The 15,037-nt window shown below is 46.8% G+C and overlaps 1 protein-coding gene across 10 annotated transcripts in view; it reads right to left on the reverse strand.

Moving 5' to 3' along the window:
- The window catches only part of PTPRT (protein tyrosine phosphatase receptor type T), a 925,330-nt gene that overhangs the window by 303,836 nt on the left and 606,457 nt on the right, over positions 1 to 15,037 (reverse strand). For all 10 annotated transcript variants that reach the window (XM_053671225.1, XM_053671224.1, XM_053671220.1 and 7 more), the window contains exon 9: positions 11,071 to 11,180. In XM_053671225.1, the coding sequence (XP_053527200.1) occupies positions 11,071 to 11,180 (110 nt within the window). The remainder of the gene's footprint in view (positions 1 to 11,070; positions 11,181 to 15,037) is intronic.

The raw sequence follows: 15,037 nt of genomic DNA on the forward strand, positions 1-15,037 counted from the left end.
TGGTTAAGTAGATCACATCGGAATGGAAAAATGTTCAACACAGTGAAAACTCCAACTGTGCAATGTGGTCATAATCATGCAAAAGATGCTGTAAATGCATAGGAACTAGGAAAAAAAAAAACCTTTGGAGTGGGTGATATGTGAGGGAGCGAGACGGGTTACTTTCCACTCCCCATCTTCCTGGAACCATATAATGTTGTAATGTCACTGACATTAACAAAGAATAAACTAGTTTTTTAAAATCAAGCAATCATAAGAAAGTAGAGATTTAAATATCTCATATAACTGTTGCCTTAACCTTGATTCCCATTTGGAATCCTGTGTTATTCATGAAGCAAATGTATACTGAGTACCTGCTTTATGCCAGGTACTGATTCAGATACTCAGGAAACAAAGATCCTAACCTTTGTACGTGCACCTATCAGCAGTTGGGTTGTAAGAATTACATGTGAACTCACTGGCCACTGGAACCTCACAGAGTCTATCATAGGATTTAGGACACAATTGTACAAATGTACATGGTTGTGTCCAGTCACACCTGTGGACTGACTGAAGCTAAGAGTTATTCCTGCTGATCATTGTTCCTCAGCCCTCAAAGGGAACCTCTGCCATCTTCATTCATTTAAAAAAAAAATGAGCCTATTTTGCAGACACTGTGTAAGGCATTGGGCTCTCCAATGGGCTCCCTGTCTTGCCTTCAGGCCACCTACAGTATAGGGGCACACTTACCAATAAATACAGGGTGGGGAAAATCAGGTTAATAATGATGCTAATGAAAAATACAATCGTTAATAAATAAATAAATAAAAATACAAGAGTCAAGTCAGTGTTTGGTGTACTCACAACTGTAAACCTACGTTTGCCCCACCCTGTATGTAAAATTAGTGACTGTGATGCATGTTATTCAGGAAAGGGAAGCAGTGATAGAGAATAATGGCGAGTGGGTGGCATCATGCTTTGCAGCTGATAAGGAGGGCCTTTCTGAGGAGGGAGCATGGCCGTTGGTACCTGGAGCATGAGAATGAGTTGGCTACAGAGGAGGAGGTGGGAGAGCTTTCAGGGATCTACCAACTCCACGTGCGATAAGCCTGAGGCAGGAGGGAAGCTGGCACATTGAAGGATGTAAGAGAAGGTCACTGAGACTATAGGGGAAAGAGAATGCAAGATGCAAGGTCTTTCGGGCCTAAATGAGCAGTTTGGACTTGATGTGAGATGCATTATCTCTGTCAGTAAGGTGTTAAAACTTTGGGAAACCTTATAGAAAAGTTAAATAAATAGAGAGAGATTTCATAGTGTGAATATGTTACTCACCTTCCCCCATGTAGTTGTATGCATTCAATGCAATTCTAATCAAAACTACAACAGGGATTTCCAGTGACTTTGATAAGCAGTTTCTAAAACAAAAGAGCCAAGGGCAAGAATAACCAAGATGTTTTTGAAGAAGGATGAAGAGGAGGGGTCTGCTCTGCCAGAGATCAGGAGTGAGTGGGAACTAGACTGCTTATGACTGTGCGGGGTTGTGATATACGGTGGCCAGGGGAATGCAGAGCTCAGAAACAAAGGAATGTTTATAAGGAATTTGGGCACATGCCAGATATGGCCTGGTAGATCAAGGGAAAAGAGGGGCTATTCTTAAAAGCATCCAGAAAAAGATTTATTCATATAGGAATTTTGCACCCCATCTCACGCCAGCCACATAAATTAACCACTAGGAGTAAGACCGATTCAATTTTGGGCACTGGAGTGGTAGGTTGAGCAGGAGGGATTCTTTAAATTTGTCTGGTCCCATTCTTTCAGGTCGCAGAGGCAGAGAACAAGGCCCGGGTAGAGGAAGGGATTCACTAAAATTTGGGGCAAATTAAGAGTTACTAATAAATTTCCGAGCTGCACAATTCACTATTTGACTTGTAATGACACATGTGTACTAAAAATATGCATAAAATAAAAGGGAGACCAAGGAAGCCATGGTGATTTTGATGACATGTATTTTGAAGGGCTCTGAAGAAGACCTGGTGTGTATGCATGTATGTATGTATGCACGTACATATATGCACGCATGCATCGAGTCCATAGTTACGTAGGCCAACACCCTGTACTTGTGTGCAAGTTTAGGGAGTCCAGGAAAAGGACCACTGGCTGGTGGTGAGGGAGGAAAGCTGCAGGCCATCTCCTGAGTCCAGTGAAAACATACGCTAGGAATCACACAACTGAATTCCAGTCTCCAGAGGTTCCTGAGCGAAGGCTCCACATGTTCCTGATGACAGATGAACACTCACACTCAGCCTTCCTTCGGGTCTCAGACACAGAGCTGTTGTGACCAAAGTGCGCAGAGGCGCCAGCCAGCTGTGGTGGCAGATCTGCGGGGCCTTGCCCTGTCCTGCAGGGATTCCACCAGGAGCACATTGCTCAGGTAAAACATCTGAGATGAAACGAGAACAGCTCATGATGTTTAAAGAGATACTTGGCAGCGTCCACATGGCCTCTGGGCACAGCTTATTGAAAGGACCACACTCGGCCAGAGAGGGGGCTCCATCTGGGTGTACGGGCTGCTCCTCTGCCGAGGCGGCTGGGCACACAGTGCATCCGAAGACAGACCCCCTCCCACTAAGGGACGAGACGCAGGGCCCAGGCTGGGCCAAATGCACGAGGACTTTCTCATTTCCTACTCTCCACTCTCCCAGGACAAATGTACATGGGTTCAATTTAACCTGCAGATGGTTTCGAATGCAAAATTTTCCTTTAGCAAAAGTTCTAGAGAGGAATTGTGGCGGAAGTTCATGAGAAACAGCTGAGGGCCTATTGGGCGAGCAGGGAGCTTCTCCCATGACATCTGAAAGTATGTCATGGATGTGAGGTGACCTGGTTCCTCCAGTCCAGGAGGAAACAGACACAGCCCCTTGTCTCTGATCTCGGCTACAATGAACTCTCCAAAGAAAAAAGCGACCCTGAGGATGCAATCGAGAATGCGGGTACAGCCCAAGGGTGAAGGCCTCACACACACACCAACAAAGACAGAAATGCCTACGTGCATACACGTACCAGTGTAGAACTGCGTAAACTCACGAACGTCCATGTGTGTGCACCGCACACACACAGACAAACCCACTTCTGCACGTGAGCACCCTGCAGGAGTGGTCTCCGTGCAGCAACCGCTACTGTTTTTCTACAGCTGAGCTGAATGATTAATGCTTAGTGCACAAACTTCCGTTGCCAGGAGGATGTGATTTGCTGTTCTTTAGGTAACAAGAGCGATGCATCTGTTGAATCCTCCTGTCACATTACCTGGCTCCATCACAAATACGTTGTAATAGCAAAAAAAACAAGAACCACCACCACCACAGTAAAAAACACCTGAGGTGAATGAATAGGTGGTGACAGGCCGCTCTCATGGTCCCACTTACGTAAACACAACTCACTCCGAACACAACTTCCAGACTGTGAGTGCCAGAAATCATTCTTTTCAAACTCCAGCCATTTCTCCTGAAACACCTGTCGGCCTGCCTGTGCGCCAGCAGACCTGTGTGCGGCATCTACCCAGCGATGCCTGTGTTTTTCAGGTCTCTGAAAAAGAAATGTCCTATGGAGGTTGAGGGATAGGCTGAGGGTTAGGAAAAATGGCTCCCACATATCTCGGGGCCCCGACGCTTAAGATTTAGGGCCAGCCTCTGGGCAAATCGACTTAGTTTTGTGTATGCATATGCCTTTTCTAATCTCACAAATAAACAACAGAACTAATTTCTACTACATAGGAGACAGGAAAAGACTGATAAGGTGAAGTCAGTGCTGGGCTGCAGTCTGGAGTTGCAAGGTGCCGTTAGCAAAATGCAAAGGGAAACGGACAGGATGACAGCACGTCTTCAGTTACTCTGCAGACTTTGTTTAGCAACCTTGAGTGGGAAAGGGCCAGCACTTATAAATTTGAACCTGCGACAATGAGCACCCAGCTTTCACGTGTGCCTGACGGGGCTGACTGCAGTGCACGGTCAGATAGGGTTGGGTTCAGGCAGGGCAGAGTGAGAATGAAGGCAGCGCCAAGACTGTTTAATCAGGGATATCTGGGTAGGCTAACACATCGAAGTAGATGGAGTTTGTTTTACGCCATCCTTCTTCCTTCCTCTGGGTGTACATTAGAATTCCCCAAGGAACTTAAGCCCCGCCCCCAAAGAATAGTGCTCTCCCCCAGGGATTCAGATTCATTCGGAATGCAATGAGGCCCGGGCACCCATTCGCCTATCCGTTTGTGTATCTATGTACCTATTTATTTATCTCTATTTTGGGAGCTCTCAAGATATGATTCCAATCTCCAGCCAGGCTTTAGAACCACTAAGTTTGCTGGAAAAAAACTTTCAGTGTTACTGCTTGTTAAGATAAAACACGAATCCACATAGTCAGCTGAGGACTACTCTCTGAGCACATGTATAAACTACCTCTTACATTTTCAGGCGACACTACTAAAAAGCAAAAACCACATAGGCCTGTATGAAGTTCAAGATCAAAGGTCATCAAGCTGGGAAAACAGCGAAGAACAAGTCACAGTGTAAGTCTGAAGCTCATCTGCGGGCAGAATTTCCCTCCAGCTCAGAAGAGCTCGGTCTTCTGTGCTGTTCAGACCTTCAACTAATTGGCTGAGGCCCACCCACACTATGAAGGTAAATCTGCTTTGCTCAGTGTCCACCTAAATGGTAATCTCATCCAAACACACCAGCACAGAGACATTCAGAATAATGTTTAACCTCATTTCTGGACACCGCCGCCCAGTGAAGTGGATGACATAAAGCAATCATCACAGGGCTCATGCCCTAACGGGCTAAAAATCCAGTAAAGAGACCAGATGACACTGAACACACCAACGAAACACGTGCAGAGCGTAAACATGGCGAGAAAGTGCTGGGTAAGTGGGGGACACGGAGAGAAAGTGTCCTGGGGTGACACAACAGGACAGAGCCAGCCGTGAGAAGCATAAAAAGTGAAAACTCCTCCTGGCCGAAGAAACAACATTCACAAAGTCACAGGAGCTGCAAGGCGCTGGGGGAGCTTGAGAAAATGCTAGAAGACCTAAGGGGCAGGTACCCAGAAGGCAACGGGAAGAAGGGGGAAGTCAGAGAGGCAGGCAGGGGCCAGGCTGAAGCCAAAGCAGGGAAGTGACGCGGTTAGATTTACCCTTAGGATGTGGGGTCGGGCCGCAGTGGGGAGAAGTGAGAGAGGGGAGTTGTCCGTGGAGGGCGGGCAGAGAGGCCGTGAAAAGTCCAGGCATTGGAGGAGTGCTCAGATGGGGCCATGTGACCTAACCTGTGTCTGTCTGGTCAGGAGAAGGAAATCGAACTTTCTAGAGCATTAGGTCTACAGCAAGTGGTGAGGGTAATGGACAGTTCCCACATTTCTGGCTTAAACCATTCAAAAGGAATAAAAGCTTTTATCCTAGTTACCAGCCTGGCTCAAGTTATACCCGATAGCAGCCTGCATTATGCAAATTGTGTATTCTCATTAATGTAGATCCAGCTTGATTTATGCAAATTCTCGCTTTGGGCTGTATTAGTCATTTTCTGCTTATCCTACCTCCTGCCCAGCAGGACCACTTCCTTCCCACACCCCCACTGCTCCTCAGTGGACCAAAGCCACGAGTGTGTCTGGGGTCAGTGAGTTCTGAATGGCCAGGGTGGCGGAGTCAAAGGACAGGAGGAAGGTGTGCCAGAACATCCCAACCGAGCCAGCACCTCCTCTGGTCTGTCTCGTTGAGAGCGGCTTCTTGCTCTCAGCACACGTGCACGCCACCCGCCCCTCTCTCAGGCAGCACGTGCCCGCTCCAGTCCGGATCGGAACTCCTCTGCCTCCCCGCACACTCCCAGCCCCCCCGCAACACGCTTCCAGTACACTCACACACCATCTGCTTGCTGGAAAAACATTGACAACCCTCCGACCCCACCGTACCTTTTAAAGGCACCCCCCCACCCCGGAATACCGCCTTATTTTATTGAGGCAAAGTGTGTGTTTTATTCAGTGCTGAACGCCAGGCACCTAGAATAGCTTGCAAGATAAATGTCAATCAACTCCAGCATAATCAAGACACCCATTCCTGACTCATTAAGGCCCTCTCATTCCCTTTAAGCGCCTCAGCTTTATACACTGTAATTAGAAACCGGGTGATTTTGACTGCTAAACAGAAAAGCTTACAGGGAAGCTTCACATGTCTGAATTTTAAATATTTTCACACTTCGTTAACCCCGTTGCTAGTGTAACATCTTCTGGCCCAATTCCCTCACACTACGTGATTTTTATTCTGGGACAGAGACGAGAACAATGAACTGAATTGAGACACATATTGATTACTGTTTTTCGCGAACACTGAACAGCTTGCCTGTGAACGATTTTATCGAGGAGTTTTTAAACAACTGTTTGGCTGGACCGTTTCCCCCGTGACCTCATTTGGACTGCTGGTGCCTGTCTGCAGCGTTGATGGTCTATTTCTGGTGAGCTGTGTTATTCACAAGAGCACAGTCGGAATGGGAGAGGCCACACCGACCATCTTCTCACACCCGCCCTGACTGGGGCACCCTGCTGTCTCATTCAAGCCCAGGCAGGGCTCTGGACGGGCCTGTGGGAACAGCCCGATTTCACTTCCCAGGTGAAAACACTCGCTCTTTGGACCTCATGGGAGCAGGGACACCACTCAGTTCATCCAACCGAGGCCACATCATTTAGCTGAAGACTTGTTTTCATCAGGCCGAGCTTTACCATGTCTCTGAGACTAGTGCTTCTCCCACTTGAAGGTGCACATGAGTCATCCGGAGATCTGGTTCAAACGGACTCGGGTTCAGTGGGTCTGGGCTGGGGCCTGAGACTCTGCATGTCTGAGGTCAATCTGCTGGTTGGTGGACCCAAGGCCTCTGACTCGGCCTCACTCTGCACTCTGCGATCGCAGAACATTCTGTATCTCCCACTAAAGTACAGAAGGAGGCAGATGCGACCAAGTTTTCCCATCTCCAGCTGGGTACCAGGTCTTCCAGTAAAACCCTGAGCTCTCGCTGCGGTATCATAGATGATGGGAATGTCCTCGCCTCCTGGCACATTTTTCAAATGTCCCTAAGATGCGTAGTTAGCCACACAAAAGCCAAGTGATTTTTTAAGAATATAAATCTGATTCCTTCATTTTTCTGCTTAAAATCCTAGGCCTTTTTATTACTCTCAGGATAAAGCACAAACTCTAGAAGCCCTCCATAACCAGACCTTGCCAAGCCACGGTCTTACCACGGTCCTCCCTGCTCACAAAGCTTCAGTCACTCTGACCTTCTATTTGTCAAACCTGTCAAAGTCATTCCTACCCCAGGGCCTTTGCACTAGCTGTTTTCCTTCAAGTGTCATCACTGCTTTGTCTTCGAAGACTCTGGCCACAGTCAAGGTTTTAGCAGCACAGCAATTCCAAAATGAGGCATAAACCTCTGATTGTGTAGGTTTGATGTACACTTATTTTTCTCTTGATTCTCACCCAGTTGGAGCCTGGAACAATCTGACCTTTTCAGGTTCCAAAGACAGGAACCTCAGCCCAGAGATGGACTGAGATATAGTCAAAGCCACTCAGATTTTGGGGGTGAAACAAGGGCGAACCCACAGGTTGTAGCTTGGACTCATGGGGAAGAAAAGTTAATCTTAACATATTATATAGTACTTGGACCTGCAGTGCTTAACCATAGTTACAATATTCGACGGTTATAACCTGCCTATACCCCTCCCCCTTTATGGTCTGACTTTGCTGAGTTCAAGGTTGTACACAGGAAGGTACAGGCAATTTTGAATTTCTCTTCCATTCGTGTTAGCCTATTTTTTTTTGTCACAAAATATATATTTTTTGAGGCCAGAGAGGGTGATTTGTAATTTAGGAATTTCTCTCTAAAATGACAACCGGAACCTAATGTTAAAAATCAAGTTGGTTTCATCTAATTAAACTTGGAAATTGCCTCAGAAACATATACTCTGTTATAAATGTCATTTAAAGCGAGGTCTGCTTACTTTCTGGAGCAGGACTGGGTGGAGCCCTGCATGGAGGGGCACTCCCCACCTCCCGCCCAGGAGGGCACACTCTTTCGTCCACTGTCTACACTTTCTCAAGAGCTGGGTGGTCTAGAGAGCTGCTTCCCAAGCATCAGTGCCCGTGCGAATCACCAGGCAGCCCGCTCACATGGAGAGGCTCTGACTCAGGAGGGCTGGCGGGGCCTCAGACGCCGTGCTTCTGACCAGCTCCCAGGTACTGCTGATGCCACCGGCCCGTGAGCCACACCGACCACGGGGCAAGCCACCTGCACTAGAATTCGGGACCCACGGATTTGCATCTCAGCTGTGTGACCCTGGTCTTTTCTTTTCACCTCTCCGAGTCTCAATTTTCTACTTTTTATGTAATAATAAGAGCTAACATTTATTAATATTTCTAAATGCCAAACACAGTACTAAACCTGCATTTATACTTAGATGTAAATACGAATGAAAGGTGCCAGGACAAACCCAAGGTTACACAGCAAGTAAGTGGCGGAGCTGGGATTCAGAACAAGACTGTCTGACCTCAAAGTCAACATTCTCACTTTCCAAGGCTTCACTAGCTTGTGACACACACGGTCACGGTCACCTTTATGCTCAACATACAAGACCCTACGCCCATAACTTCCTTAGCTCCCTTCACAGCATCATCCAAGCACGTGGGCACATTCCCCAAAGATAACCTCAATGCTCTTAAAGCAGCCAGACAGCTGCAGCCTTCTAGCTCTGGTTCTTAGCCATCTGATTCTCTGTAGTATCCAAAGACCTCCTGTCTCACTATAGCTGTTTCCAGCAGAGTCTGTCACGGGGGCGCCAACAACCCCAGCAGCCGGCCTTTGAAAACCCTCCAGGCACTGGGTTCACGTCAAAGTGGGAAGCAGGCTGCACTGTCCCAGTGTGCACCCACCTCCGTGCCCAGAGCTCCAAGGGCGTGCCGTCTAGCAAAGCCTTCGGGAGTGATTGCTCAAACAGGGTGTCCAGCACAGTGGTGGGTGTGCACTCTTGCTCCTGCTGTTTCTTTCTTCTCATCCTGGGACAGCAGTTGAGGGTGTCCTAGCCCAGCCCGGTGCACAGCTCTATCAGAGGAAGTAGGCTGTGCAGACATATGACTCTACCTACAACACGGCCTTGACCAGGGGTTCCCAAGTGCAAGGGGGTACCAGGATCAAGGCCTTTTCTTGGCAATGTTGTCCTCCATTTAAAGCAAAATGAGAGAAAATAAGACGATTGGTATGAGTTATTCATGACGATCTAAACTTACTCCATTTGAAGGACTTCCTTCTACTCTAAAATTATGTCCTCTCCGTATTTTTGAAATTATGTCCTTTATGAAATGAAGCTAAAATATGGCAAAGCACTCCAAGTTGGTTCCCCAAACCTTTGGAACTGTGAGTGGCCTGTGAATTCCAAAAATCTTGAACACCTGGCACAGACAGCCATTTACATAACAGTACTAAGCAACTCGACTCTCTAAGCCCCGGGTCCTTTGCCTCTGCTCTACAAACACCGGGTTGCTATGCACAACAGATCTGTAGCTCACAGGTGTGCACGTGTGTGTGTAATTTTGGCCTCTGCTTTACAAAGAACATCATGCGGAGACGGAACGGCTGGGCGCTGTTCCAGCTGAGTTTGCAGCCCCGCTCCTTCCTGATGAGGTATTGAACCCATCCCAGGCAAGGTGTTTCAATATGGGCCTCCCACCTCTCCAGCAGCATCCCCAGGAGGGAAGCTTCTCCCCATCACGTGGCCCACGATGGGGATGTCAGACAGCTCATCTTCTGAGGACTGCAGCATTTCATGAGACAAAGCGCTTTCTGAATGCGTTTTCTCAAGTACCTTCTACCTGCTGGATAGTTTTCTCTTCCCTGAGCTCTAAAGTCCTTCTGCTCCTCTGGAGAGCACATGACCAGCAGGTTCATCCTGAACACGTCCCCCTCATCGAGTACTCCTTGGCTCCCCTCCACAGAGCTCGCCCTCCCTGGTGGTGGAGATACTCCTCCTGGAGCACACTCTCAGTGCATGTCCCTTTCTGCATGAGCGCTGAGGCCTCAAGTCCTTGCATGGGCCGGTTGTGCCTTTTAGCCTGGGGATGCTTGCCCTTTCCTTCTCCCCTCAGATTCCCCGGAGGAACCATGAAGCAGCGGCCCCCCCCCCCCCCCCCCGAATTTTACAGATGAGGAACTGAAGCTTGGGGAGAGGAAAAACCTGCCAAAGGTCACTTAGGACCAGGATAGAGCTACTAGGATACCAGGCTCCATCTTTCCCTTCAGCTGGCTGCCACGGAGCCCCTCCATGTTGCTGCATTTTTCCTTTGCACCCCGCCCTGCATCACAGTCTTATACTGTCTCACACCACAAGGCGTGCGGGCAGAGGCAATCTTGGCCACATTCCAATACTAGAATTCAGCTCGATCAGCCTTCTTAAAGCTTTCGTGTGTTTGTTTTCGTTTTGCAGTGGACTTGTATACAATTCATTCTAATTTTGAAAGTATTCAGGAAACCACATTGTGTTGGCTTATGAGTCATTTCTGCTCCATCTCTGATAGGACACGGTCCTGCTAACCCTGCGACACCATCACCTGGATGACAATAAAATGTGCCTTGGCCACCGAGCAATGTTAAAGCTCAAGAATCATGTACCCCTGGGGGAGGGAATGCCATTGGGAGTCTCTTGGAAGCCCAGGGACTGACGTGGGTAGGATGGCCAGCGTGTTTGTATTGTGGTTTTCTAAATGAATTATAACTACCGTTTGCCAGGACTGGGACTTCTGGGTTATACCAGGATGCCCTGCCTCTCCTGAAGCCTTTGCTGAAGAGATCGAGACTCACTTTGATGCACAGTATGTCCAATTTTCTTTGTTATTGGGGCCATTGAGACAGCACAACCTTATGCCCTTGTGTTTTCTTCCCACTGTGTTGGTAAGTTGTATCTCACTCACCTTCATACCCTCAGCGGAGCTCTGCACACAGTAGGTGTTCACCAACCTCTGGCTGAAGTCAATGGCACGAAGCCACAATAAGTGGTATGAGCAGCGGGCCTCCTTACCTCATAAAGCGTGATGACCCCGTTGGTCTCATTGGGAGGTTTCCACTGGATGTAGATCTTCTCCTCAAAGGGCCCTCCTTGGATGGACTCTAGAGGGACAGCCCCTGGAACTGCAGAAAGAAAAAGTTAGGAACTGGATGTCACCTTCCATCTCATGTCCCCAACTCCATTGACCCAGAAGAAGAGTTGGCAACATTTTCTTGTAAAGGGTCAAATAATATTTGTGAGCCACAAATGGTGCCTTCATGGCAACTACTTTACTTTGTGCCTGTAGCACAAAACAGCCTTAGACAGCCCATAAATTGGGGGCTTGGCTATATGTCAATACAACTTCATATCTAAAAACAGGCCATGGCTGGAGTTGACCCATGGGCGGCCATAGTTTGTTCACCCCTCTCCTGGAATGCTGATGACTTCTCACTTATAAACTAAGCAAGTCTGGTCTTGAACTAAGCCCGAGCAGGGAGGAAGGATCTCTGTAGGTCCCCCAGCCATGCCACATGTGTGATTCCTGGAACTAAAGCCTTGCCTTAGGACGGTATTTGCAGAATGCAAAGTAAGCTTCACTTCCTGAGCTCTGCCCCATTTCCTCCAGCTGTGGGAAGTGCTTCCTCACTTGAATCCAACAGGAAACATGTGTCCTGCAGTGTCGATCCAATTAGAAGAAGCTTGCCTCGCTCCAAGAAGGCAGCAAGTTTGTCTCGCTGCTGAGCCTCCAATGTCTGGAACACCATAGATGCTTAATAACCATTTGCTGGTTGGATAAATAGGTAAATAAATGACCTATGCCAGCAATTTGCCCTAATGAGCAAAATCTGTCCTGGGCTGCTGGCATTATGGGTCAGTCTTCCTGCCAGCATCCTCCTGCTGGCTGCCACCATCATTAGGAGAGTGTGGAAGATACTGAACCACCGAATAAACAATTCCCCAAACTTCTAGTTATGACCCCCTAGAGAATCATGAAGTGGTGTGAATCGTTACCGGGTCTATTTATATTCTGGCCTTTTAGGAAGCAGGTGCTAGGACTAAGTGCATACTCTTGGATGAAACTTTTACATACATTATGTCATTTAAGCCACGAAACGGCTCTGCCCGGTATGTGTCATCTCTCATGTCGATAAGGGAACAGAGGCGAAGAGAACTCAATGACTTGCTCATGGTCACATGGCTCTTAAGTTGTACAGAGAGAGCGGAACACCTCTCTGAGCGTGAACACACACACACCCTTAAGCATCGTGGGAAGCCTTTCTGGGTGCAGCCGCAGCCACACGGTGCCCTCAGGTCCCTGTTCTTAAATTAGAATATATTTAGTTTTCCTCATTACGGACACAGTACGCAGAGTTTGTTGAATATTAAGAATAGGCAAAAAGTTTTAAAAAGAAAAGAATATCATTCATAATCCTCATAACTGAAGATAACTTTATGTCTCTGCGTATACATTTTTTTTATTTTTACAAATGAAATCCCTACTGCGCATTTTGTCTTGTGATCTCTGACAGCTCAACAAATCACAGATTTTTAAAAAATCCTTAAATGTTCTTCGGGGCCTTGTATTTTAATGGTTGCTTGGAGAAGGACATGCCCCATTACGGTCACCATTCCTTTATTATTGTCATTAAATTTGGCTTAATTGTTTTTTTACAATTACAAATAACACTATAACAAGCATTCTTATGAATAAGTATTTGCATGAACCTGTACTGATGTCCCTACGATAACTTCATGGAAACTGATGTATTGAGCCAAACTACTTTATTTTTATGGGTTTTGACACGCTACTAGAGCACCTTCCAGAAAGTTTGCTACCATTCAGTGATCCCCAACAGAAGAAGATGCCTATTTCCAACTCTTGCCACCACTGACTATTTAAAAAAGAAAAGTCACGAGTGTATCATTTTTTAGAACACTGGAGCGTGCAGAGTTGTTTCTCAGTTTAATTGGCCATTTGCATCGATTCTCTTATGAACATGCTCTCTAGACCCTGAGCTCATTTCCCTGTGTGGTTCTTCATTTTTGCTCATCATTGTTTTATGAGCTTGTCATTATAATCTGTTTTTAAGAACATAAGGTTTTTTTTGCATAAGTTACCAATATTCTTGTCAGTTTTTCATTTGCTTTTTGAAGTCTTTTAGGAATGTAGAAGCTTCTAAGGAGTCAGATCTCTTATTGCTTTTCCTTCTCTATTCATCCTTTCCACAAATATTTACTATTTCATATGACCAAGGGATGGTGGTAGTCACTAGGGAAGCATTGGCGGCCAAGAAGGATAGAATCAAACACTTGATAAAGCTCGCATTCAGAAAAGGGTGACAGACATTAAATAAATAATTATACTCCTAAGTAAAATTTTCAAGTTGTTACCAGGACTTTGGGAGAATCATAACAAGCAGAGAAAAACTAGTCCCGCAAGTCAGGATAATATGTGGAAAATAAGTTCTAGTCAATGGATACGCAGAAGTCACTGGGGCAAAGGTGGGGAGGGTGGGTGTTGAGCACGGTGGGTACCTTTGGGAGGGAACAGCAGGAGGAGAAAAACCATCCAAGGGCAAAGACTGGTAACTGGGACCAGGGTGGTGGTATGCAGAAGAGAAGCAAAGTGTGTAGGAGATTTTGTGGCACTAACTAATGGGATTTGGTGGTGATGGATAAGGGTAGAGAAATGGGGGGAGTATCAAGGAAGAGAGCTCTGCTGTATTTCTACAGCTGGAGTGGATTGGAGTGTTGCTCATCGACAGGAAGCTTTAGACGAGGGTTCATTCTGGAAAGAAAGCTTGTGCCACACTTCCTTTGAGGTGTGGGTAGGACACCCAAGCGGCGATGTTGAGTAGCGGCGTTGGATACACAGGACTGAGAACAATGCTTAGAAATGAAAACCATGGGCCAAGAAGAGATATTGCATCAGGAGTGCAGAGAGGAACAACAACAAACAAGCCGGTCTAGGGCTAAACCAAGAACTGCACAATTAGGAGGGGAGCAAGGAAACTGAGGAACCGAAGCCATGTTTGGGGGAACCAGGAAAGTGAGCAACATGTCACACATCAGACACGGGAGGGTCTGGAAGGCACTAGTTAAGAGTGACAGATGTGGCTAATCGTCAACTAAGGTGCGACCTCATATTTTCCCATTGAATTTAGCATCTTCAGGACTCCTCGGGACCCAAGCAAGAGTAATTTAGGAAGAATGTTGGTGTCACAAGCCACCCTGCAGTGGGTGGAGACGAGAGTGGGGGGCAAGGGACTGTGCTAGACAAGAAAATGATTTCAGCTGTCAATGGGAGGAGCAAGTGAGACGTGCCAGGGATGAGCTATGCAGCCAAGTAGCGCCACTTCCAAAGATGGGAGAGGTCATGGCTTAATTAATGGCAATCCCCCAAAAGCCAAAATGTTAGAAAGAGTGGAAGGGTGGGAAAAGGAGAGAAAATACTCTATTGACACTCTATCAAGACTTTTTCAAGACTATGGTCTTGTTACTAATCCTTTGATTGGCTACCTATGTTATAAAAAAATCTTTTTTTGTTTGGGTATTCCCTTTCCCATTCTGGTGGTACCTTTGGATGGAGATCAGTTCACTGGAGTTTTTCTTTTTTCTTTTGTGTGGGAGAAGGAAGAGAAAGACAGACTTCGTAACTAGATTGAGTAACTATTTCAGTATATATATATATTTAATCATCATGTTGTACGTCTTAAATATACACAATTCTATGAATCAATTATACCTAAAAAAAAAAATGTGCGGGGAAAAAAGACAGACTTAGAGGGGATACAGTTGGTGCCTCACCCACTGGCTAATGCTTACTAGGAAACCCTGGATCTCTTCCCAAAGGCTGAGGAAGCAAACTTGGTCTCCACCCAGGGCAAGCAAGAAGTGCCAGAGATTTAATGCCCTGCAAACATCCTGCAAGCAACGATAGAAAGGAAGTTGGTGGGTGACTATCCCAGTGTTCTCACAACTCAGTTGGGTTAACTTG

The sequence above is a fragment of the Artibeus jamaicensis genome, unplaced genomic scaffold (genome assembly GCF_021234435.1).
Source record: "Artibeus jamaicensis isolate MK-2021 breed Jamaican fruit bat unplaced genomic scaffold, CSHL_Jam_final contig_685, whole genome shotgun sequence".
Taxonomy (NCBI): Eukaryota; Metazoa; Chordata; class Mammalia; order Chiroptera; family Phyllostomidae; genus Artibeus; species Artibeus jamaicensis.